The sequence below is a fragment of the Babylonia areolata genome, chromosome 23, assembly GCF_041734735.1.
Source record: "Babylonia areolata isolate BAREFJ2019XMU chromosome 23, ASM4173473v1, whole genome shotgun sequence".
Lineage (NCBI taxonomy): Eukaryota > Metazoa > Mollusca > Gastropoda > Neogastropoda > Buccinidae > Babylonia > Babylonia areolata.
In genome coordinates, this window is record NC_134898.1 from 48,529,850 (window position 1) to 48,555,938 (window position 26,089).

The window sequence follows — 26,089 nt, forward strand, 5'->3', positions numbered from 1 at the left end:
CAGGGATCTTTATAATATTTAGGTTGAATTAATCTTTGTCTGAGGTCACTCAAAGCAGGGCAACATAGCAAAAAATGCAATTCATCTTCCCTACCCAGGTTGCACAATCGACACATATATATATATATTCACTCCTACTACAGTATCTGAAACTGTGAACAGCAATATTTGAAACACCAAATCTAAATTTTGTCAGTGCACAAAAGAGAGAGACACACAGAGAAAACTGAACACTGAAATATCTGATGTCATTACATGCACAGCTCTAGTGACATGGGGTGCAAATCAGAACGATAATGGTCAACAAATGAAACAAAATCAAAAAGAAAAAAAAAAACTTCCAGTCAAATAAACTCTCGACCATCCATTTATCACATATGATTAAGTTCAGACCATATCACTATATTATTAATACTTTGCTGCGTGTCATCAGGAAATAATTCACAAGATGGTTCAATAAATAGGGGTAATTCATTAATATAAACAGAAAGAAAAAAAAAAAGGTCCCAGAACAGAACCTTGGGGAACACCGTAATTTATGGGTAAAAGCTGGGATTTGAATCTGTCAAGTGAGAGTGGGTGAGTGAGAGTGAGTGACTGAGAGTGAATGAGTCAGTAAGAGAGTGAGTGTGTGTGTGTGTGTGTGTGTGTGTGCACGCATGCGCGCATGCGCACGCGAAAACGCACATGAGCACACACATTTTCTTCTCCTTGTTTTCATCCAATTCTTTACATCACCGTTTATGAACAACTGTGTTTGAGAACTCCATAAATCAAAGATTGGAGTTTCTGGATCAGAATCGTTCACTGCCACTGCTGGTATATCTGGCCAGGTCCAAAGGGGTTAACACTGCATGCAGCCATATCAGGTATACAATCTGGTAGTCCTCAGCTGCCTCTGTGAAGGGTCTGCATCCTCCTCAAAGCCTTCCCCTCTCATTTATTATTTATCTCACTTTTTTCAAAACAATTACTGTTGTAAAACTGCTTTTCAAATTGTTGATTTCTTGCATTTGTTTTCTTCTACTGTCATGCTGTTCTATATATTTTAGTACACATATGATGTGTGTATGAAGTGTGTGTATCTTATGTGTGTGTCTAGTGTGACATTCATGCTTGCCTGTCTGTGTGTATGTGCATCTTGAGTTTCTACATTCTTTGACAGTCTTGCCACTAAATATTATACCAGATGACGTGTATATGTGTGCTTACATATCTATGCATGCACACACAAGTTGAGAAGTGTATATCTTTAAATGTTATACTTTTATGGGAGGATATATATTTTCAAAGTTATTCTTTCTGTATGTATTTTTCCTTCTGTCAAAAGCAGATAAGCAGTTCATGCCAGTAGGATCTCACAGATACACACTCATTATTTCTCACAAGCACACGCATCTCCATTGAGATCAGTGATTACATGTCTACATCACAGCCTACTGAGTAGAAAATAAAACTGATGAGTGAACAAATGCATTCCTACTGACATGAATAAACAGACACCCTCTCAGTCAAACACCCATAGGCATGCAAATACACCCATCCACATACATACTCACCACTATACACTCCTACCCTCTCCCAGAACACACACACACACACGCACATGTGTTTAAATTACAGTGAAAAGACGTTAAACTAAAGAACGAACACACACACACACACACACACACACACACAAACAACCCCCCTCCTATCACACACACTGAACCATAGTTTCAGTTTCAGATTCAGTTTCAAGGTGTCAAAACATGCAGACTGATCTACATAAGCTACACTACATTCCACTAGGTGAACATAAGAAGAAAAAAAAAAAAAAAAAAAAAAAACACACACTGCCCCCAGTCAAGAGAGAAGAACGTGGGCAACGCAACACAGTCCATGCAACACCGACCTGCTGGGGTCATCGGAGAAAGTGCACAAGCCGTAGAGGAAAGCAGCCAGCCCCACAATGGCGGCGGGAAACAGCTGCCCAGTGTAGAACCCCAGCCAGCAGAAGTAGATACCCACCTTCTCCCCAAAGTACAGTCTGCCACACAAATCAAAGTGTTAATATTAGTCAAATCAAATGAACTGAGTACATTCCAATCTAAGAAATAATATTATTCAAATCAAACGAACTGAGTACATTTCAATCTATTCTAAAATAAGAGAGGTGCAGCCCCAGAGAACATCGGCCACCAAGCAGCAGCGTCCGACCCTGCAACATCCGTAGACTTCCATCCAGCTCTCTGTGTGCTCACGACTCCGCAAATCCAGACCTGGCCTGCAGAGCTACCAGTTCTCTGTGTGCTCACAACTCCGCAAATCCAGACTTGGCCTGCAGAGCTACCAGTTCTCTGTGTGCTCACAACTCCACAAATCCAGACTTGGCCTGCAGAGCTACCAGTTCTCTGTGTGCTATGAACTCCACAAATCCAGACCTACCCTGCAGAGCTACCAGTTCTCTGTGTGCTATGAACTCCACAAATCCAGACTCAACCTGCAGAGCTACCAGTTCTCTGTGTGCTATGAACTCCACAAATCCAGACTCAGCCTGCAGAGCTACCAGTTCTCTGTGTGCTCACAACTCCACAAATCCAGACTCAGCCTGCAGAGCTAGCAGTTCTTTGTGTGCTCACGACTCCACAAATCCAGATCCCAGCCTGCAGAGCTACCAGTTCTCTGTGTGCTATGAACTCCACAAATCCAGATCCCAGCCTGCACAGCTACCAGTTCTCTGTGTGCTCACGACTCCACAAATCCAGACTCAGTCTGCAGAGCTACCAGTTCTCTGTGTGCTATGAACTCCACAAATCCAGATCCCAGCCTGCAGAACTACCAGTTCTCTGTGTGCTATGAACTCCACAAATCCAGACCTGGCCTGCAGAGCTACCAGTTCTCTGTGTGCTATGAACTCCACAAATCCAGACCTACCCTGCAGAGCTACCAGTTCTCTGTGTGCTATGAACTCCACAAATCCAGACTTGGCCTGCAGAGCTACCAGTTCTCTGTGTGCTATGAACTCCACAAATCCAGACTTGGCCTGCAGAGCTACCAGTTCTCTGTGTGCTCACAACTCCACAAATCCAGACTTGGCCTGCAGAGCTACCAGTTCTCTGTGTGCTAACAACTCCACAAATCCAGACTTGGCCTGCAGAGCTACCAGTTCTCTGTGTGCTCACAACTCCACAAATCCAGACTTGGCCTGCAGAGCTAGCAGTTCTCTGTGTGCTATGAACTCCACAAATCCAGATCCCAGCCTGCACAGCTACCAGTTCTCTGTGTGCTCACGACTCCACAAATCCAGACATACCCTGCAGAGCTACCAGTTCTCTGTGTGCTATGAACTCCACAAATCCAGACTCATCCTGCAGAGCCACTCACGAGTGCATGGACAGTTACATAGTCATGTATTCCTTGAGACCGAGAGACAACCATTTATGAAAGAAATAATCCACTGAAACACACCAAATACATTTTAATCTGTATGAAAGAAATAATCCACTCAAACACACTGATTACATTTTTTAAATCTATATGAAACAATCAGCTCAAATACACTGAATACATTTTAATCTATATCAAAAAAATAATCAACCTACAATTTATTACATTTCAATCTATCAGAGTATACTAATCTAATCAACAAATAATCAATTCAAACTCTTTCAAATCTAATCAATTCAAACTCTTTCAAATACATCATAAACTCAAATAAACTGAGCATATTTCGACCGATCAAAATGCATCAATCTACTCAGCAAATGAAAGAATAACAATCAAATATGTATATGTATAAAATTCTTATCTAACCGACAACAAAAAGAATAAACTCTGACAAAATACTAATCTAATCAAAAACTTAAAGAATAAACTCATCACAAATACATCACAAAATACTAAACTAATCAGCAACTAAAACAAAAAGAATAGCCTCCATCAAATATGTGACAAATAGTAAACACATAATATGGAAACCTTTTGAAATATGCAACATTTTTGTAAGGCAGTATATTTTCATCCGAGTTTGTGAATGTTTTTGTCTCACACACACACACACACACACAAATCAGGGCAAGCACACAGAATCACTTTATTTACAGCTACATGTGAAAAATGGCTCAGGCAAAAATACTCTTACCGAATATGATCCAAAGGTTGAAATTTGTACCATGCTCCTGGTTTTGCCCAAGTTTCATACAGCAACTGGAATGTACATCAAATTACCATTATAAGACTGGAGAGAGAAAAAAAACCAAAAAAAAAACCACTATCAACCAACTAATCAATCAATTTATCAATCCACCAAATGATCAGTATAAGCAACAGGAGGAGTTTGTATTATACTCCATGTTTGGTGATACATATACTGTACCATGTCAAACTGATGCAAACTAGGCCTATCAGTTTGCTCTGCTTGGCCAAATTTTGCGCGGCTAACAGTGAAAAGATGCCCCTTCTTGCCCGGTCCGCTCTTAGCCAATCAAACGCCTCTAAAAGCTATAAGCTTTGGCCAAGGCTCTCCACGCCATCTTGTCAGGTTTTCGCTCCGTCTCGTCTTACGCTTTTTTTGGCTATTAAGCGTGTTCATTTGGCCTTATTTTGCTGCATGCGGATTGTCTGTATACTTTTCTTACATTCTGTGTACTTGTTTCGACTCGGCCCCCTCGATTCGTTCATTTTTTTCTACCTCAAGTCGATCCTGTCTTTCCTTTCTCTGTTGGGGATTGAATTTTCGCTGGGTGCCTACGCGCGGTACCATGCCTCGTATGCCATCCTGCGAAGGCAGGGATCATGATGCTGGGACTGAGACTCGGCAAGAGACTCTCCCAGGCTCGGAGCTCATGATTCCTCCCAATAGGGACCGTGGCGATGCGTCTTTAAACGCTGATCGCGGACACTAATATTTTGCACTACCAAAGATCAAAACTTACGTGTCTGTTGTTTGCCTTCCCTCTTGTCAAAATTGAGTGCTCACTGGTGAAGTCTCCCTGCACAAAAAAAAATGTAAATGAATCAATCAACCAATCAATTAATTGATTAATCAATCAACTGATTAACTAATTAAACAAAAATTTATTTCATTGATCAATTAATTAATTGAATATTTATTTACTTCATCAATTTATTGACTGATTAATCAATTGAACAAACAAATGAGTAAATAAATAAACAAACATTTCTTCTTCTTTTTTTTAAAGAACATTAATAAACAAACAAAATGATGCAAAAATTAAATGAATACACAAATAAACAAACAAAATTAAACCAAACTCAAAAGCAAAACACAGGTCTAAGAAAGTCAAAACTCATTTAAGAACAACCATAAAGTAGCTAAGGCAGAGACTTTTTTTTACTTTAAGCACATCCATAAAGAAGTTATGGCAGAGATTTTGGCAGTAAAACATAAAAACCACAAGGCAAAATTTTTATGCTAAGTCAAAGCAGTCTATAAAAGTTCACAGTCTTTGCATGGTCCACAAGATTTTTTTTTTTTTTTTTTTAATTCTGCTGTGATTCTTTAACCTTTCTTGGACATAAATCTTCTCACATAACAGAATAGATAATACTTTATCATCATTTATATTTTTTAAAAGAAGGAAATTATAGAGTAAAACACATAAACAATACATAATAATCACAGTCATTCAATGTGTGTTGTTGTTGTTTTTTCAAAACACTTTAAAATGCTTCAATGTCGATTTTAAGTAAACCACAAATACAATTATCACAGTTGTGCACATGCAATAACCACAATAGACATTAAAAAAAACAAAAAAAAACTTAAACGTTAACTTAGCCACACATAAATATTCACTGCAATAATTACGGTTCAAAGACATAAAATATCAAACTATTATCTAACATAGACATTATAATAAAATGCGCTATTCAACAGTATGTTTAAAATATGATGTCATATTACACACACACACACACACACACACACACACACATATATATATATATATATATATACTTTGGCATACTTTCTATGCAATCACATAATTGATTATCAATGATAATTGTTTAATAGTTGAAATGATTTTGGAATAAAACTGTATTTGGTACTGTTTGTTTTTCAGTTTCAGGACATTGAAGCATTTGCCTAGTTTTCTGCTGCAATTTGCTTTAAATTTGTAATATTTTGTTCCTTGCTTGTTTGTCTTATTTTAGTTGTGTGTGTGTGTGTGTGTGTGTGTGTGTGTGCACGTGCACACTTCCTCTGTGTGTGTGTGTGTGTGTGTGTGTGTGTGTGTGTGTGTGTGTGTGTGTGTGTGTGTGTGTGTGTGTGTGTGTGTGTGTGTGTGTGTGTGTGTGTCTGTGTCTGTGTGTGTGCACGTGCACACTTCCTCTGTGTGTGTGTGTGTGTGTTTGTGTGTGTGTGTGTGTCTGTGTTTCAATTTTCTGAGTCTCACAAATGTGCGACCTGAGTGAGAAATTAATTAAGGTAAGTAATCACATATCAATGCAATAACAGAAACACTTTACCTCATGCAAGGGATAAGCAGCATCATAGCAGTTGTTGCTCAGCATCTTTTTGATTCCTTGAAAAGAAAAGGGCGTTTTAAAACTCGATTCTTGCGATAAATACAGAACCCTAAACCCTAAGTTACCATTAGCAGTGACAACAGAGTGCAGGCATTAATGAAAATGTGATGACTAGGACTTGGGTGACTAATTTCATGGTCTGTTTTCATGCTGAAAACATTAACTAAATCCATATTACACTTCTTCTTCTTCTTCTTCTGCGTTCACTCGTATGCACACGAGTGGGCTTTTACGTGTATGACCGTTTTTACCCCGCCATGTAGGCAGCCATACTCCGTTTTCTCAATTTTGGCTCTCAAAAACCACTGAAAAAATTCAGTAATTGGGTTTCCTTTGGTTTTGTTCATCGATTTTCAAAATGTCACACAAACACAAAGCATTCCTGAATGACATCAAACAACTGATGTATATACTGATAACAAAACACTATAAGGATATAAAGATTTTTGTTGTTGTTGTTGTTGTTAAAAGGTGTACAGTTTGATTTTCTCAAAATGGCAAAGAAAGATAAGTGTATGATAAGGTGCAGAATTCTGTTCTCTCAATATGGCAACAACAACAAAAATCTAAGAGTGGGAGATAATTTTAAAAAAACAAACAAAAAAAACCAACTCTATTCAGATAAATTTTGTAGAACAAATATTCGTAAGTTTTCTTTTAGCTTTAGAGCAGTTAAAGGATGGAATGCACTGAATAATTCAACAAAAACAGCTAAAACTATTGACCAGTTCAAGAATCTTCTAGACAATGACTCTAAATCATTAATAAAACCATTCGATTTTGATGAATGAACATTTAAAAAATTTCATACGCATGTACGCACCCTAAACTATTTCTATATTAAGAAGGGGCGTTGTAAAGCCAAAAAGGCTTAAAAAAAAAAAAAAAAAAAAAAAAAAAGTCCCAAATTCTGTACCTGTACCTGTACCTGATAAATCAACAACACTCACAGTACTTGCTTTTTCCCTTCTCATCGTTTTCCTTGAAGACGCTGTTCCTTTTTTTTTTTTTTTTTTTTTTTTCTAAATGGCAAAGAAAAACGAAGCGAAAGGAAAAAGAATATATAAAATAAAAAATTAAAAAAGCGATCAGACAAAAATGACAACACTCACCAAACTTGCTCTTTCCCTTCTCTTCATGCTTGTCAAAGACGCAGCGCTGAAGGACCTGGTAGACCAGAAGACTGCGCTGCGCCGTGGAGAAGAACGTGTCCTTGTTCTCGATGATGAACCTGTGCAAGTCAGTCACAATGCAAAACTGAGTATCTGAACAACTGTGCACAACGTAACAGTGGGGAGGGCAACTACAGGTAAGCGTCTCCTCTCTCATGTGAAAATGGCTTTGCAAGGACGCTTAAAGAAATAAAAGTGGGTGGTGCATAAATAATCAAAACAGAAAAGTTGCATTTTTCAGCTCGTAAAGAAATAAACAAAGCATAAGCTGAACTCTTTAAAACAATTTAAACACTTCCTAGCTGCAACACAGTCTGCTGCTACTGGTAAGAGCAGCCGATAAACTTAAACTGATAAGAGCATTTTCAAAAATTAGTAAATAAACAAAACATGATAGCAGAAACCAGTGTCAAGCTTGTGCCACAAGCAAGTTTAGTTCAGGAAAGTGACCGTTAAATGCTTTTTCAAAGTTTACAAAGCGGACATATTATGTGAACTGTGATCCTTTGTGCATGCTCAACAATTACTCTTGACCTTTTTCTCACTTAAAGTAACATAAATGACAAATCTTTGTTCCCTTTTTTTTTCTAATGTCTTATAGTCATAACAGTGACAATGATGCATAATTGTTGGATCCACCTTCAGTACCCAAACAGGACTGTATACAGCTGTGTGAAAATGTTTATCAACATGTGTCAGTATTTCATATGGAATTACAATATTATAGGATACATCTTCAAGGCCGATTGCCTATGCTGGATTTTGTTTCAATAATCCAACTATTCCTGTATATATCTGAAGAAGATGTCAACAGCTTCAAATAACTGACACCACTGTAATATTTTTTCTGATATGGTCAATTTTTGCAGCTGATTTTCCTACATATTCACACACACACACACACACACACACACACACACACACACACACACACACATACATGCATGGCATACAAACATGAGCACACACATGCACAGCTACACTTCACACACACACATCCCACTAAGAGGCAAAGTCTTCATGGCTCATGTGCAATTCACTGATGATTCAAAAACAAAAACAAAACTGAAATGCTAGGAATAGGGTGCGGAGGTGAATGCGAGGTTTTACCAGTACTCACAAGTATCCATCCAAATCATATTTTTGCTTGCCGTCTGAAGCAAGTGTTTGCAGAACCAAAAGTTGTGTGCTGGAGACGGAACAAATCCATCCCACAATAATCTGCATTTTGTTGTTTTACAAGCATTATGTAGTCAAAAGTTTCAAACCTTCACTGTCACAACAAAATTTTGGGAATCTCCCTTTTCATGGATATGTTCTTTCATGCTTACAATCAACTGTACTTAACTGTAATCAGAAGATGTGTAAATTGCAGAAGATGATCAAAATTATTGTGTGCTCACTGTAAAAAAAATAAAATAAAATAAAATAAATTCAAGTTTTTAAAAATTATATTGAAATATTGCTCTGATTTGTGCCAGCATCAGTCTATGGTTTGTCCAGAATTTCTTTTCTTTCAAATGCAAGAAAATAAATTTGTTAAAGTTTACAATGAACACACACATACACATGCATACATATACACGCACAGACACACAATGAATAAGGTCATTACATGGACTCACTCTGTTTAAATACACATGAGCCAAACTGATTTCACAATTCATATTTGAGCAGTCAAATGTAGATTTCTATGCATCAGAAAATACATACAAATGTTAATAGAACCACACGTATAACTATGAATACACTGATATGAATACACTGATATAAATAAAAAAGAGGTAAAACAATTAGTTTCAGCTGTACTGGAAGGCTAAATATGGGCACACACAGGTTTACACAAATAAGATTAAAAACAGAAAAATAATCTGGCTGAAAAATCTTCCAGAATGATGCAAACCAAACTTTTTAATGCACACGAAACCAAAAAACATGCTTTCCACAGAAATTTTTTTTAAAAAAGATCTGCACAGAAATAAAGAATTATTTGCACCATTCACACAACATATACATTCACAACCCAGTATTTGAACAGTTAAAACATTTGAAATATGCCACAAAGTGCTACAAAATAAAAATAAAACCTCACAGAAATCAAACAAAGTTTAAAAGACTCAATGACAATCAAAATCATTTGAACATTTCATCACATTTGTACAGCTCACCTGTTCGAAATCAAACATGTGATAAAAACGACAAAGGAAGCCTTTGTAAAGCTGTTGGTTAACTCTTTCCATACGAACGGCGAAAGAGACGACGTTAACAGCGTTTCACCCTAACTACCATCATCAAAATATTGCAAGCGGAATGCTCTTATACTTAAGACGTGAATGTTAACAGAATACCACAATTCTGACAATGGAAGCTAAAGGCTGGGTCATTCAGACACCCCCTGGACATCCGAGGGGTCTGTGTAGAGGAGAAGAGAGGACTGGCCGTACTGAGTGAGTTAAACACATGTATAAAAGCCTATAGAGAGAACTGCAGCCTAGAACTGTAGAAATTTATTTATCTGCATTGGAAACAAGAGAAGCTGAGAACATGGAATCAAATCTCACACTCACCAGATTTCTCTCCCCTTCCACTAGATCTCAAATCATAGCCTGGATTAACCAATAAACCGAGGTCCCATGTGCAGCATGCATTTAGCGCGTGTAAAAGAACCCATGGCAACAAAAGGAAAAACTCCTATAGAACTATCCACTTGGAAAGTGAAACAAATACACTTGCAGACAGAATACAGAAGGAAAAAAAAACATAAATGGATATCTCCACACTGAAGCAGCCCTGTCCCCGAGGACAGCAGCCCAAATTCTGCACAGAGAAATCTGTTGTGACAAAGTAATACAATACAATACAATGCTCTCTCCTTCTCCCTCTCTCTGACTGTCTCTCCCTATATAATACAATGCTCTCTCCTTCTCCCTCTCTCTGACTGTCTCTCCCTATCTAGCTATGTAACTATTTCCTTTTCATCTTCTCATCTCTGATATATATATATGTTTTCCTTGATATTTTTCTTGGTTGTTCACTTCTTTTTTCCATTCTTTTTCAATGCTGTTATTATCATCTTTATTTTGTTTGTTTTCCTGGGCTGGATAAAAAAATTAAAAAAAAGCATGTATGCTTAACCCCTAGGCTGCCTAAATGATGGCAAGCATGTATGCTTCGCTGCCACAATGACGAGATAACTCATCATCGAAATATTCTGACTTTTCCCTGGTTTGCATTCACTTCGTTTACAAAAATAGTGGTAGCTTTAGCCTGGGGAATCTTTCTAGATTCTATTCATAGCCAGAAACCCCATCTATGTCATGAAGCAGTCTTTTATTTGGACGTTTTGGTTGGGTCACTGTCCAAGTGTTTGCCTGACTTCTCTCCTCGCTCGCTCAACAAAATGTCGGACTGACACCGTGCTCAAGACATGCGATCGTGACGAACTAAATCAACCAAGATTTCTTTCTTTAGCTGATGCTCAAAAAGAATTGAAGAGTAAATTCGAAGGAGAAGATAGTGATGAACATTTACAGGACGATTTGACAGAAAATAAAGGGAGCAATCAAGAGAGTGGCCAAGATACGACTATCAGTGAGTGATGCCGGATGTTACAGATGTTACCAGATGACAGAACATGACCGAATTATTAGTAGGACACAGTGTGAGCGATATTCTTGGCACTCATGCTCAGCCAACGCGGTCTGATGAGAACTGGATCAAGTGACCCTGTGAGAGGGGTGAAAAGGAGGGGGGTGGAGACTGAGGGGGCGTGGCCTCACATCCTTATTATCACTTGGAGAAGTCACAATGCATTGTGCATCTATCTCTTAAAAAATATATGTATATTGTGGTTGTTCTAGTATGATTTTGTGTTTGTAGATATCCATTTGTCCAGAAAATATGATATTTTTGTGCATATTACCTGACTAATATTTGTAATGAACAAGTTGAAAATGTGACAAAAAACAAAACACTGATTTCAAAACAACGGCATGTCACTAAAAATACATAAAATGGGAAAAGAGTATGTGTTTTGTATTCTTTATTCATTTAGCTTTCAGAAAATATATACTTTTATGGGTCTTTCTCCAATAACAAAAAGCACAGAATTTTTGGAAATTTTATAACCGTTTTTTGTGGAAAAAAAACCCTGGCAAATAGATGTCACTTAAATTTTATTTTCCTGGCAGTGAAAGGGTTAATCTATTAGTATTACCCTCAGAAAAAAAAATCATTCATTTATTCATTCATTCCCTCTCTCTCTCTCTCTCTCTCTCTTCCTTCTTCCATCTCCTTCTGTTTCTTGTTCCTTCCAGCTGACCACCCCCCCAAACTCCCTCCCCCCCCCTCTCTCTCTTTCTCTCTCTCGTGCATACACAAGAACAAACACATGCATACACATGCATGCATGCACATCAATACTGAAAACATGCAGCTAAGGAAACTAAAAGACAGTCATAAAAAAACATAAATCCTTTAAGAATAAATCATTATTATTATGTAAATGCAAACTAAAAATAGTAAACAAGTAAGCTAAATATTACTATCACGACATGAAACAATGACATACATAATATAAAAAGAATTTCAAAAAATACAGACACGCATATATATATATATATATATATATATATATATATATATATATATATATATATATATATATATATATATATATATATATATATATATATATATATATGTATGTATATATCAATAAATCAATAATGGTAAGTATAATTATTGCAATATATAATACTATCATAAATATTTTATGCAAATAAAAAATATACATACACAAAACTTGATAATTAAATGAATAAATGGACAAACAAATGATTCAAATGGAAAAACACACACAAAAAAAGGGAACAAAATACTGATGCACTCAAAAATTTAAAAAATCAAGAGACATAATCAAGACCTGTTTACCCAGTCTGTTTTTGTAAAGTGGATAATATTAAATAAGGGCATTTTGTAAAAGTACTAAAACAGCTTACGTCTCATCACACAACCCACTGGCTCATCTTGGACTAGCAATTCAAATGAACTATCAATGTATTATCATTTCAGTTTGGAATACAACCTGAATTTGATTATGTTCAACTTCCCCCTCTATTTTTTCTGTTTCTCCATCTCTCTTGCAATAATGTACTAACTGTCCAATTTTGTAACCGGCTGTTCATGATAAAACTGTAAACTTTACCACCAACATTTGAGAATGAAATTCCTCTATAATCATTGGTATCATTTACGCCCCCCTTTCTATATAATGGCAACAGAATGGATTCAGTCCAGCTTTCAGGATACATGCCCTTTTCAAACAGGTTATCAAATAATTTCAAAAAGAAATCAATCACATAGTCTCCTGAATGTTTCAACTTTTCTGCAGTTATCTGATCTGGACCAGCAGCTTTACTGGTCTTATGTTTCCTGATGGCAAAAAGTATTTCCTCTTTCCCGAACAGGATCTAAATCATTAACCATTTCTTCGTTTTCAAAACTGTTTTCTAGAATCGTGCCCATTTCAACAATATCTATGTTATTACTAAGTGTTTCTTCGTTACTGGACTATTTTCGAAGAATATCTCACAAGTGGAAATACCACTCATCAACGGAAATTTTGTTCTGATGCTGTACTTTTTTTCTTTGAGAAAACGTTTTGACAGTGTGCCAGAAATCTTATTGATTTTTTGATGATTCTTCCAACATATTTAGCACTGCATTATTATGCAGTCTTTTCTTTTTTCTTAACAAATATTTACATTCCTGTCTTTTCTGACAAAAAGTATTCTGATCATCTCTGTCACATGTATTCCTACACTTTCTCAGAAGTCTACTTAAGTTGGTCCCTGCACTTTTACATTCCTAATCAAACCAATCATTGCCAGCCCTTTTACAGCTGATAAATATCTTACATTTCATACATTCTGCTTGCTGTTTCAAAATGTCTTTAAACATATCTAATCCCATCGATTAACTGAGTCACTGCATTCAGCTTTCGCTGTGTTTCAAAACAACTGATATTGGTCACTAAATGCTCAGTATAATCAGATTTCCAGTTAAACTTTTAATAAATGAATTTAAATCTTTTTCTACATGTTAATTGTCGGATTATTTATATTTTCAATACAAAATCTGATCGGAAGATGATCTCATTCTATCCTTTCTTGCATGTGCAATCAGCCTTTCATCTTAATAAATAAATAAAAAAAGTTCTACTTATGCAATACAACAATCATTCACACTACTGCCTGTTTCAGATATAGATATAGATATGTACACCATCCATCACGGTCACTGTTACATAAACTATTCAAAATGTACAGATCAAGACTACTGCACATGCTCAGTAGATATTTTCCATATGGATTCAGTGTTTCATCTTCAGAACAACGGCTTGTTTCTATGTATGACAGATACTTTTTGTGAAGAAATATCAATTCAATAGATTTCATTTACATCTCGTTGACCAATAATTTTCACTTAAAAAAAAACAAAACATCTATTCTTCCATCTGACTCCATACCAAATGAAACGTATAAAATCAAGAGCATTTTGCTTCCAACCTAAAACACGTTATGTTTCTCAATCCATTTGTTGCTTGTATCAGATCTAGAGTGAGAAAAATGTGCACTCAGATGCTCTTGGTTTCAGCTCCTGCCTAACCTCCCTTGAGTCATGCATTCATCCCATCACATTAAGACTGGATAAAACATGCACCATCCACATATAGACATGCGAATAACCAAAAACATCCAGGCACTGTCATCAGATGCGAGTTCAAGCCAAACTCATAAGATGCCTTACACTCCTCTGAAGGTATTCATTGTTTGTTTGTTTGTTTTTTTTTTGCAGCAGCAGCAGCAAAAGCAAAACGTCCGCATTGAAGAAAAAGAAGCAATGGAACAAGAACAAACAAGATGTCTGTTAATACAAGCCAAGGAGAAGGTTTGCTCAATTCATTCAACACAACTGACTAGCTGGTACAAATACTCTGTCTCTGTCTCTCTCTCCCTCTCTCTCTCTCACACGCACACACACACACACACACACACACACACATCCATAAACCTTTGGATCAGACTTTTCCAAATACTATAATACAGCAACAGATTTCTCATGTACTTGCTAAGTCCTTCAATTAAATGTGAGATGAACATCCTAACAAACAAACATTTCAAACTTAGCAAGAAAGTAGCACACACAGAGAGACAGACAGCAGACAGACAGACAGACAGAAAGACAGATCAGGAAAACAAATGCTACAGACAAAAAGTCATTGGAAAGGAGATGCGAAACAAAGGCGCATCATACTATGTCCAGGATTCTGGCCAACAAAGAGTGACAGAAAGAAATCAGTGACAGAAAAGACAGACAGAAACAGAGATCAAGAAAGTAGAAACTAAAATGAATGAGCATGTTTCCCATAACCACTGCAGAAACAGTGTAGTGACTTTTTCTTTTGACCACACACACCTTTCCCTGCGTTATATTTTGTTACATCACTCACCATTCAAAATTACTTCACCATGGCTAAAAAATAAAAAAAAAAAAAATTAAAAAAAAAAAAATATATATATATATAGGCCTTTCTTAACTTTTTTGAGGGGAGTGGGAGGTGGAGGGGTGGGGGGGAAGGGTGTGATGGGGTAAGTTCAACTGACATCATTGAAAATGAGTCTCATTTTACACACACAAAAAAAAGAATTATTATCTGACCGGTTGTGAAAATAATGTTACACCACTCCAGATCCCTTTTTTCCCTCTTCTGACCACTACTCAAATAACACTCCCAGTCAAACTTGAAGCATCACTCATGAATGTCAATTAACCAACAGAGCCAAAAATCTCCAACAAGATGCGAAGCCTCCCCAAGTCAAGCTCGGAACATCACTCATGAACCTCAATTAATACACAGAGCCAAAAATTTCCAACAAGATGTAAAGCCTCAACTCCAGTTTCCATGGCTGTCATTTTTTTTCTCCCAATCTTTCCCAAGTGAGGAAGTCAAGCGAGAGTCCGCCTAGGAAGCGAGAGAATCTGAGCGCGCAGGTTCGAATCACGGCTCAGCCGCCGATATTTTCTCCCCCTCCACAAGACCTTGAGTGGTGGTCTGGACACTAGTCATTCGGACGAGATGATAAACTGAGGTCCCGTGTGCAGCACACACTTAGCACACGTAAAAGAACCCACGGCAACAAAAGGGTTGTTCCTGGCAAAATTTTGTAGAAAAATCCATGTCAATAGGAAAAACAAATAAAACTGCACGAAGGAAAAATACAAAAAAATGGGTGGCGCTGTAGTATAGCGACGCGCTCTCCCTGGGGAGAGCAGCCCGAATTTCACACAGAAAAATCTGTTGTGATAAAAAGAAATACAAATACAAATACAAAGAGTACCTGATCATTTTTAATAATCCCGATGTAATCCCACTGCAATATCAATACAAACCATAATGAACCAATACGTTCTCTACCTAATTCTGACTTCACTTTAAAGGAACATTTGTCTTAAAATTCACAAGGTTGTGGAATCAGACACTTACTGTTCTTCTCGTTCTCGGGAAAAGGCAGCGGTAAAGTAGTCTGGGATCACTGGCAATATATCAGCATTGTTATCAAACGGTGTGGGACACTTTTGCCAGCAACTTTCCATTGACTCCACCATGTCATTTTTCTGGAAGAACAACATCACTGTTCTGTTTGTTGCATGACAGATCATCTCACTTTATTCTCAGTTTTGTCATTTTTTAAAAGTACACACACACACACACACACACACACACACACACACAAGAAAAGAAATTCATGAACACACACACAGGCATGCACACAGCCACATGTTTCTGTTCCATTCTTTTCAACACACTGCCCCTCAAACAATACCTACACATGTGACTTTAAGTACGGTGCATGCTCTTTCCTCTTTGCTGCTTCTCTTTTTTTTTCTCTCAAGGCCTGACTAAGCACATTGGGTTACGCTGCTGGTCAGACATCTGCTTGGCAGATGTGGTGTAGCATATATGGATTTGTCCGAACGCAGTGACGCCTCCTCGAGCTACTGATACTGATACTGATACTGCTTCTCATCTCTGGATCATGGAACAACCTTCCACATCGTATCCGTTCATCTGACTTTCACTCTTAACTAAAAACTCTTTTCTTTTCAGATCCTTTCTGTCAACACTTTAGTTTTCCAACTTCTCTAACACCGTCTCATGTCTGCCAACTCACTTTGCATGTATGAGGAATGGGAAAAGAGGAGTTGGGGGAGGTGGGAGGCATGGGCGGAGAGAGGAAGACAGAATACTGAACACTGAATAGTTTAATGGCATTAGCTATACAGCTCTAGTGCAAATCAGAACAATAATGATAAAAATAATCAAACAACATAAAACAGAAAAAAAAACCCAACATATTGGAAGTCAAATAAACTAACGAACAACCATCCACTTTCCAAGTTCATGAAAACAAAAGCATTCTTTTTCTATCGATGTAATTAAGCTATTGACACGAATTACTCTTCTTTCGAATATCATAGGCTTCAGCAATGTATGAAGGAGAGAGTGGTCACCAGTGGTTCATGAAAACTGTGACCTTTCCTTTCATGTAAAGTGATCTGAGCTCTTAGAGAAAAAAAAGGGTGCAGTACAAATGTAAACTGCAAGCTGTCATCATCGGCTTCATCACATTAGCAGTAGCAGAAGTCGTCATTGTCATAGTAGCAGCAGCAATAGCAGAAGTTGTTGTGGCAGTAGTAGTAGTAGTAGTAGTAGTAGTAGTGGTGGTGGTGGTGGTAGTAATATCATTATCATAACTCACCTGAAGCGGCATCTTCATGTTCATGATTTCTGCCTGCGCAGTCAGGACACTCCAGGGTGCATGGACTTTGACATACACGACGCTGTCGTTGTCGTCATACTGTTGTCAACATATTGGAAAACTAGATGAAACATTTGGCATAATAAGCTTAATAATTATACACATGTATATATTCTTGTATGATGCTGTCACTTGTGTCATGCTGCTGTAAGCAATCATGACTCATCTGAAGCAGTTTTCACAAGTAATTTTTTTTTTCTTAATCATTTGATAAAAAATAAAGCATGAGAAACTAAAACATAGAGAATGCAATTTCCTTCATTAAACACACTTTCAGTCTAGATTCTTTTTTAAGTTTCTTACACACACACACACACACACACACACACACACACACACACACACACACACAAATGGAAAGACATACTCCCTTACAATCCATCTGTAATTGTCAAATGAATATTTTTTAACAAAACTCCACACGCAATCAGTTAAAGTAAGCAGAAAAAAAAACCTCTTAACAAATTCTGCACTTCAACAATAGAATAGAGAAAACCAGAATCGAGAAATTATGCTGCAATCCACATAAACGTCTTGCCTAATGTCACACATAATTTACAGGAAGAAAAAAAAAAAGCACTGTGCAATAATCATACAATCCTTGCACAAACATGATGCCAAATTCCTTGAAAAACATTATCAATAATCATACAATCTATATACATATAAATGTATGCTAAGCATAACAAAAACCACCAAAACAAATCAGAGAACAAGGCAAAACAAAAATCAAACTGCAGTCAAAGTGGGACAATCAGACACAGATGTGAAATCATAGCACACTGGTGTGCAGTCACTGACTGATCTATAACATTTCGTTTCAGTTTACTTCATGCTACATATATATTTTACCAAACCATCTACATTGGCTACGTATCATGTAGATGTGTGTCCACTGTCAAAAAGTATGGATCATACACTTGAGCAAAGCCGAATGTTGACAAACTTCAAAACTGTCCATCCATAAATGTCTGAGATGCATCATGGGCATAAGGTGACCAGAACATTGTCAAACACCAACCTATGGGGAAAGAACCAACCCAATCCCTGTCAACAAGGAAACCGGGGGGGAAAAAAAAGGAAAAAGAGCTGGACTGGCCACATCCATCACAAATCTCCAAACATTACCCAACTTCGTCTTCTTCTTCTGCGTTCGTGGGCTGCAACTCCCACGTTCACTCGAATGTACACGAGTGGGCTTTTACGTGTATGACCATTTTTACCCCGCCATGTAGGCAGCCATACTTGCTTTTGGGGGTGTGCATGCTGGGTATGTTCTTGTTTCCATAACCCACCGAACACTAACATGGATTACGGGATCTTTAACGTGCACATTTGATCTTCTGCTTGTGTATACACACGAAAGGGGTTCAGGCACTAGCAGGTCTGCAACTATGTGTACCAGGGATATCGGAAAAAATCTCCACCCTTTACCCACCAGGTGCCGTTACCGAGATTCGAACCCGTGACCCTCAGACTGAAAGTCCAACGCTTTAACCACTCGGCTATTGCGCCCGTCGCTTTACCAAACAAGCAGTGGAGTGGAATGGTCAAGAGAAAGGAAACGTGGGCAGACCAAAGCACACATGGAGAAGATGCAGGGAGAAGGGGATGAAGACAACTGGATGGTCATGGAACCCAACAAACTCACTGGACAGAACAAAACTGCAGTCTGCTGGAAAAGGTACTCATCAAAATCTCAAGGAGTCTAGAATAGTAAGTAACAACAATTACATTACTCTCAAAAAGTATAAAGGAATATGTAATAAGTAATTGAACTTAATCTGGTGAACTACACCACCACCCTTAACATTAAAACAATACAAAAGAAAACTGATCTTGTGTGATGTGTAAAGAAAATTGTCTAGTTCATGTAGTTTATCAATATACAGGATTATCTTTTTCTTCTTTTTTCTTCTTCTTCTCTTGAAAGTTGGTAATACAAGATGAATACTGCTAAAACAATAATAATTATTATATAATAGCAATTATCATTATTATAAAAAAGCGCAATTTTCCCACTCTCACACACACCACCCATGAACTCTCAAACCCAGCTACATAAAATTTGTTTTCTCTGAAAAAAGTGTCCTTTGTGTTGTCCCTCTTACAACTGCTAAATGGTACCTTCAGTTTTCTTTGTAGTCTTACAAATAGCGCTTCATTTTGGTCCTGTTAAAGAGTCTGATTGCATGGCTGCCTGTGCAAAAAGCATTACTTGGTGAGGTCCACCTTGTCAGCTTGTGATGGGTGTGTCTGTGGGTGTGTGAGTGTGACTCTGCTTACAACAGTCCTCGTGGACATCACTTTTGTATTTGCACACACACAAAAAAAGTTTCTTGTTACCATGAATACTGACATTTCACCACAAATTATGACATGCATCTTTAAAAAAAAAATAGAGACATTATGAGATGTAAGCTGATTTTTCATGTGTACTCTCACACACACACACACACACACACACACACACACACACACACACACACACACACACACACACACACACAATGTACATACAAACACAAACATACACACAGACTCTCTCTTTGGCACACATACATTAATGCATGCACACACACACACACACACACACACACACACACACACACACACACACACACACACACACACACACACACACTACAATCTCCAATCTCCCCAATAAATAAATAAAAATAACAATAATAATACATTGGTTAGATTTCTGTTGGATTACATTCACATGTGTATTTTGTCACATCTTTTATCTGTTGTCTGCAGATCCTTTTCCTCTTCTTCTACTCTATAGTGCATGCCTCATGCAGTTAGTTTTGCTTCAGGGGTATTCTGATCAGGTGAAAACTGCTTCGCCTCCCATAAGCTGGTATATATATACCCATATATGTTAGATACAACTATGGACAATAACTTGAATGTTACGCATAACAATATGACTGCCAATATAAAAGATGGCCTGCAAGAGAGGGGCAAGAGGAAGACAAAACTCAATTTCAAATCATTTCAACCAAATACTTGATAACCTCCGTCATTCTGATTCCCTCGCATCTTTTAAATCTCGTCTCAAAACTCACCTTTTCCCTCAGCAGTAAGTTCAATTGTGGCAGGTCCACTTCCTAGCTTGACTATGTATGTATACATATACATATGTATGTGTACATAACTACATGCATGCATATGAATGTGTATTGTGTGTGCGTGCGTTTATGTAAGTTTGTGCCTGCCTATGTGTGCGTATGTGTTAGGGTAGCTGTTAGATACACATGTATTGTTAAAATGTATGTATGCAGTGTGTGTGTGTGTGTGTGTGTGTGTGTGTGTGTGTGTGTGTGTGTGTGTGTGTGTGTGTGTGTGTGTGTGTGTGTGTGTGTGTGTGTGTGTGTAGTCATATTTTGATGTGTGTATGTAACATAGATGTAATGTTTTATGTTAACAAAGCGTTTTCGTAAAGCACCTAGAGCAGATTTCTGGATAGTGTGCTATATAAGTATCCATTATTATTATTATTAAATACTTGATTTTTTTCCCTGGTCTGTTTACTTAATAGAAAAGGCGTAGTGACATAACAATTATAACAATATATATATAATGTGTGTGTGTGTGTGCGTGTGTGTGTGTGTGTGTGTGTTCATCAAAAACAGCTCCATGGAAGCCGAGAAAATAACCTGGTCATTAATGCATACGAAGAGAGAAATTGTGCTCCATTAGCGTAACTAAAGTGACAGAAGAAAAGCAACAACCATAAACAACACCAAAAGAGCCCTTGAACAAATATGGATCAAAAGCAGTGTTTGCGTGTGCATATGCGTATGCGTGTGTGTGTGTGTGTGTGTGTGTGTGTGTGTGTGTGTCTGTGTGTCTGTGTGATATTTTGAAAAAGCAAGAAAGAAAAAGCAAACTCAAACTCAACCCAAAATTATATGAAAGAATCCCAACACTTTAGACTGAGCAAAGAGACATTGGACTCCGAATGGAACGCTGGACAAAAGAGATAAAATTCAGGGTTTTCAGGGTATGCAGAAGAATCCACAAAAATATATAACATGTTGTCAGAAAAAAAAAGAATTAAAGAAATGGCCGATTTGATTAGGAACTTAAGCGTTCGTAATTCGATCCGACACAGGGGAACATAGAGGAGCCATTCCTGGACTGTCTTGTACCAGGCCTAACAACCATAATGGATTTATGCATGTTACCACTGTGATAATACCCCTCTATGAATTCCAACTTTTTTCTTTCATCAAGGTTAAGATTTTTGGAATGTTTTCTGAAGCATCTCTCTCTCTCTCTCTCTCTCTCTCTCTCTCTCTCTCTCTCTCTCTCCCTGTTTTTGGAATGTTTTCTGAAGTCTCTCTCTCTCTCTCTCTCTCTCTCTCTCTCTCTCGCTGTTTTTGGAATGTTTTCTGAAGACTCTCTCTCTCTCTCTCTCTCTCTCTCTCTGTCTCTCTCATCATATGATTTGCTGAATACTGTACAGGTGAAGGCCTGACTAAGCGCGTTGGGTTACGCTGCTGGTCAGGCATCTGCTTGGCAGATGTGGTGTAGCGTATATGGTTTTGTCCGAACGCAGTGACGCCTCCTTGAGCTACTGAAACTGAAACTGAAACTGTACATCACATAGTCATCTATCAGAATTGATGTTGCATTGCGTAAATTACAGGGAACTTTCCTCCTTAAAAAAAATACTTAAAAAAAGGACTTACATCTCAACATTTACAGACAAAATATTTGTCATCTACTCCCCCCGGCCTCTCTTTTAGCTACAACATCACCCATCAGCACAACGTAGAAACGTTCTGAGGACTGATAGAAGTGCGTGACAGAGAGATGGCTTTTGTGCAGAGAAGTAGTAAAAAGCTGTTTTGCTGGCACTTATTGATCTGTCTCTCCGGGGGCTTCACGTCTGTCATCACTAGGAAAGTGGCAATGCCGACAGTTTGGCCAGAAGGGCCCTTGAGGGACTCTCGACTCACTGCAACAATCTGTAGAGCAGCTTTCCAAATACGGTTTCAGCTGAGTGGTCTAGTTGCGGGAAGAGCTGCTCAGTGAAACATTTCTTCTTCTTTGTTCATCGGCTGCAACTCCCACGTTCACTTGTATGTACACAAGTGGGCTTGTACGTGTATGACTGTTTTTACCCCGCCATGTAGGCAGCCATACTCCGTTTTTGGGGGTGTGCATGCTGGGCATGTTCTTGTTTCCATATCCCACCAAATGCTGACATGGATTACAGGATCTTTAATGTGCGTATTTGATCTTCTGCATGCGTATACACACAAAGAGGGTTCAGGCACTAGCAGGTCTCCTCATATGTTGACCTGGGAGATCGGAAAAATCTCCACCCTTCACCCACCAGATGTTGTTACTGAAATTCTAACCCAGACTGAAAGTTCAACACTCAACCACTCCGCTGCTGTGCCAGTTAGTGAAGCACTTAAAATGACACAGCTGTACAGACCTTATAAACGCTGTCAGCAGGTCAACAGAACAACAAAGGCAATTGTCATGCATGATAGTTGTGTCAGATTATGATCATCAGTACAAGGACAGGGGGCAACTGTGAGGCTAGAATTTGATTATACTGGAGAGAGACTTACACATACAAGCAAAACTAAATACAAATTTTCCATGTTATTTCATCCAAGTACTCTTCTGAAAAGCAAGATGAGATCTGTGATATTCTGAGATGGGGGAGAGAGAAAAAAAAAAGGGGGAACAAAAAGCAACTGAAGAACACCATGTCACAAATCAATGTGACACCATGTCACAAATCGATGTGCAACGCTGTGCATACACACAAGTGATTGCTGTATCCAATACAATACACATGTAGAATCAACACAACAAAAGCAGTACATTCATGGAACAGGGCCGAGGGAAATGTGTCCGTAACCAACAACATGCCACCAAAAAAAAAAAAAAAAAAAATCACCAGCTTCGCTGACACAGAACAGTCCATGCAACAACAAAGATATTGAGCTGCTGTACCAACACTGTGATCTTCCCTCAAATACAATATAAACATTTTGATACTTCTATACTCACCGCCTAGTCACAAGATTGAATTTGAGGGAGGGGAGGGGGGGGAGAAAAAAAGAAAACCCATGCAAAATGTTAAAGACATGTAAACATGTTGAAGGGTCTGCAAACCACATGTTTTGAACTGGGGAAAAGAAACAAAGGCATTATGAATAAGACCAAGGTGAACTGTCTACACACTCATCGCACCACGTTTCACATGTGTGGACACGACACAACAGTAGTCCCTGCTCCCCCCACCCCTAACCCCCTTCACAAATCAATGCACTATTACTTTCACATCACCAAAGTAGCATCCACATGCAGACATAAAACCTCTCTCTCTCTCTCTCTCTCTCTCTCTCTCTCTCTCTCTCTGTGTGTGTGTGTGTGTGTGTGTGTGTGTGTGTGTGTGTGTGTGTGTGTGTGTGTGTGTGTGTGTGTGTGTGTGTGTGTGACAAGACAAATTAATATTTAGTAATAAAACAATATTAAGGAGAAAAAAAAGACATCCTGAAAAAAAGAATCTCTGAATTCTCATCAGTACATCTGTGATAAACATGCCTTACAGTGAACTAGACTGTTGCAAAATGTCCTTGCAAAGGATGGAAATTAACCAAAAACCTGTCATAGGCAGAATTAAAATTTTTTAAACAGAAATTAACAAACAAGCGTCCTTTAAGAAGATCCAGAACACCAAAGAAATCCATTTAAATGATTTCAGATCCATACAGTTCATGAACCTCTCCCGTTAAAGAAAGAAGAAAAAATAAAAGAAAAACAAATTCTGTTGATTTCACGAACTCTCCAAATAAAGAAAGAGGAAAAAAGTGTCTCTATGTGTATGTGCTTGTGTACTGCTGTCTGCATGTATCAGTGTGTGTGTGTGTGTGTGTGTGTGTGTGTGTGTGTGTGTGTGTGTGTGTGTGTGTGTGTGTGTGTGTGTGTGTGTGTGTGTGTGTGTGTGTGTGTGTGTGTGTGTGTGTGTGTGGGTGTGTGTGTGTGTGTGTGTGTGTGTGTGTGTGTGTGTGTGTGTGTGTGTGTGTGTGTGTGTGTGTGCATGTAAGCACATGTATATGTGCAGGTGCATGTGTGACTGTGACTATGACCATGCACATGTGGACATGCAAGGCATGCAAGTCAAAAAATATATATATATATATTACAAGATGTTCTGAACAGATACTGCACCACACTTACTTTCACAAACTAACACAGTCATGCAAAACCTGCAACAGATCCTAACACATCGACTGGAAAACCAACCTCATAAACCCAGCTCCATACCCAACTAACCCAACTATTTGCACATTAGAAAAAAAAAAAAAAATAAAGTTTTGGAAAACAAATCACTTTGCAGCCACCTATGCATCATTGTCGTACCTCCACTTCACCACAACACAGTTGCTGTACAAGAAAAATGAAGTTTTTCACACAGGCCTGTTACACAGGAAACCATCACCTGCAGCGTCCACTGTCACACACTCCATCAAAATGTATCTTCATTTTCTCTGGAAAATGTGACATGAATACTGCTGGTGATGAATTTCATTTCACCATTGGAGTATCCCAATTTTCTTATATCTGTAAAAGATTGTTAGCTGATAAACAGATACTTATGAATTCTCGTTTTCTAGACCAGCTTGTTTGCTACAGACAAACTGAATCTACTCGCACAGAAAATTCATTACAGCTTGCAGTGTTGAGCAAGGCACTTTGATGCAGACAAAGGAACGTGTCATACTGATGTTACCTGAACTGCTGTCAACAGTGTGATAAATACAGTTGCATTTTTGACTTTGTTGTATTCTGAAACTGCCCATGCTCCAGCATGGGTCGTAGGCTATCTATAACCTTGAATCCTGAGAGGAATTAAAATGTGGGTGTATGTGTGTATGTGTGTGCGCGCGTTTTTGTGTGGGTGTCTGCGTGGGTGCATGCATGTATGCATATGTGTGTGCACGTATGTTTGTTTGTTTATTGCCCAGATGTGTCACTTTTATTTCAAATGGTATCAAGAGTATCCTCTCGCCAGAGCCGGGAAACGTTAACAGTTATTTCAAGATTGCCAACATTTCTCCGTGAAAATCATTTTACTTGGTCAGAGCTGTTAAAGATTTTTCAAGTCTGTTAAAAACATGGATCATGCCATCAAAATTCAACATATCTGGCAAAACATATGCAAGCTTCAAACAATAAACATCCAGTCTACAAAAAAAAATATATATATATATATATATATATATATATATATATAATCATTTACAAATATATCAACCACTGTTAGGACGGCACATCTTACCTGCACGGTTTCCTGTTCCAGAGCCATGCCAGCTTTGCGCAAATTGCCCTCGAACTCTTCTCGCCTCGATTTCTTCTTTTCATCGGGTGAGGCATCATACTTGTACGCAAACATGTAATCAATCCTTCTCTGGCCATCTTTGAAGAACAAGGTTTTGTCCTCCTGGCTCTGTGGAACCA

At 38.1% G+C, this 26,089-nt stretch overlaps 1 protein-coding gene across 3 annotated transcripts in view; it reads right to left on the reverse strand.

The window, feature by feature from the left end:
• Positions 1–26,089, reverse strand: part of LOC143297792 (anoctamin-4-like) — a 108,236-nt gene that overhangs the window by 43,105 nt on the left and 39,042 nt on the right. For all 3 annotated transcript variants that reach the window (XM_076610288.1, XM_076610286.1, XM_076610287.1), the window contains 8 exons: positions 25,911–26,078; positions 17,531–17,629; positions 16,255–16,385; positions 7,647–7,765; positions 6,475–6,530; positions 4,917–4,973; positions 4,124–4,188; positions 1,895–2,029 (listed from right to left, as the gene is read on the reverse strand). In XM_076610288.1, the coding sequence (XP_076466403.1) occupies positions 1,895–2,029; positions 4,124–4,188; positions 4,917–4,973; positions 6,475–6,530; positions 7,647–7,765; positions 16,255–16,385; positions 17,531–17,629; positions 25,911–26,078 (830 nt within the window). The remainder of the gene's footprint in view (positions 1–1,894; positions 2,030–4,123; positions 4,189–4,916; positions 4,974–6,474; positions 6,531–7,646; positions 7,766–16,254; positions 16,386–17,530; positions 17,630–25,910; positions 26,079–26,089) is intronic.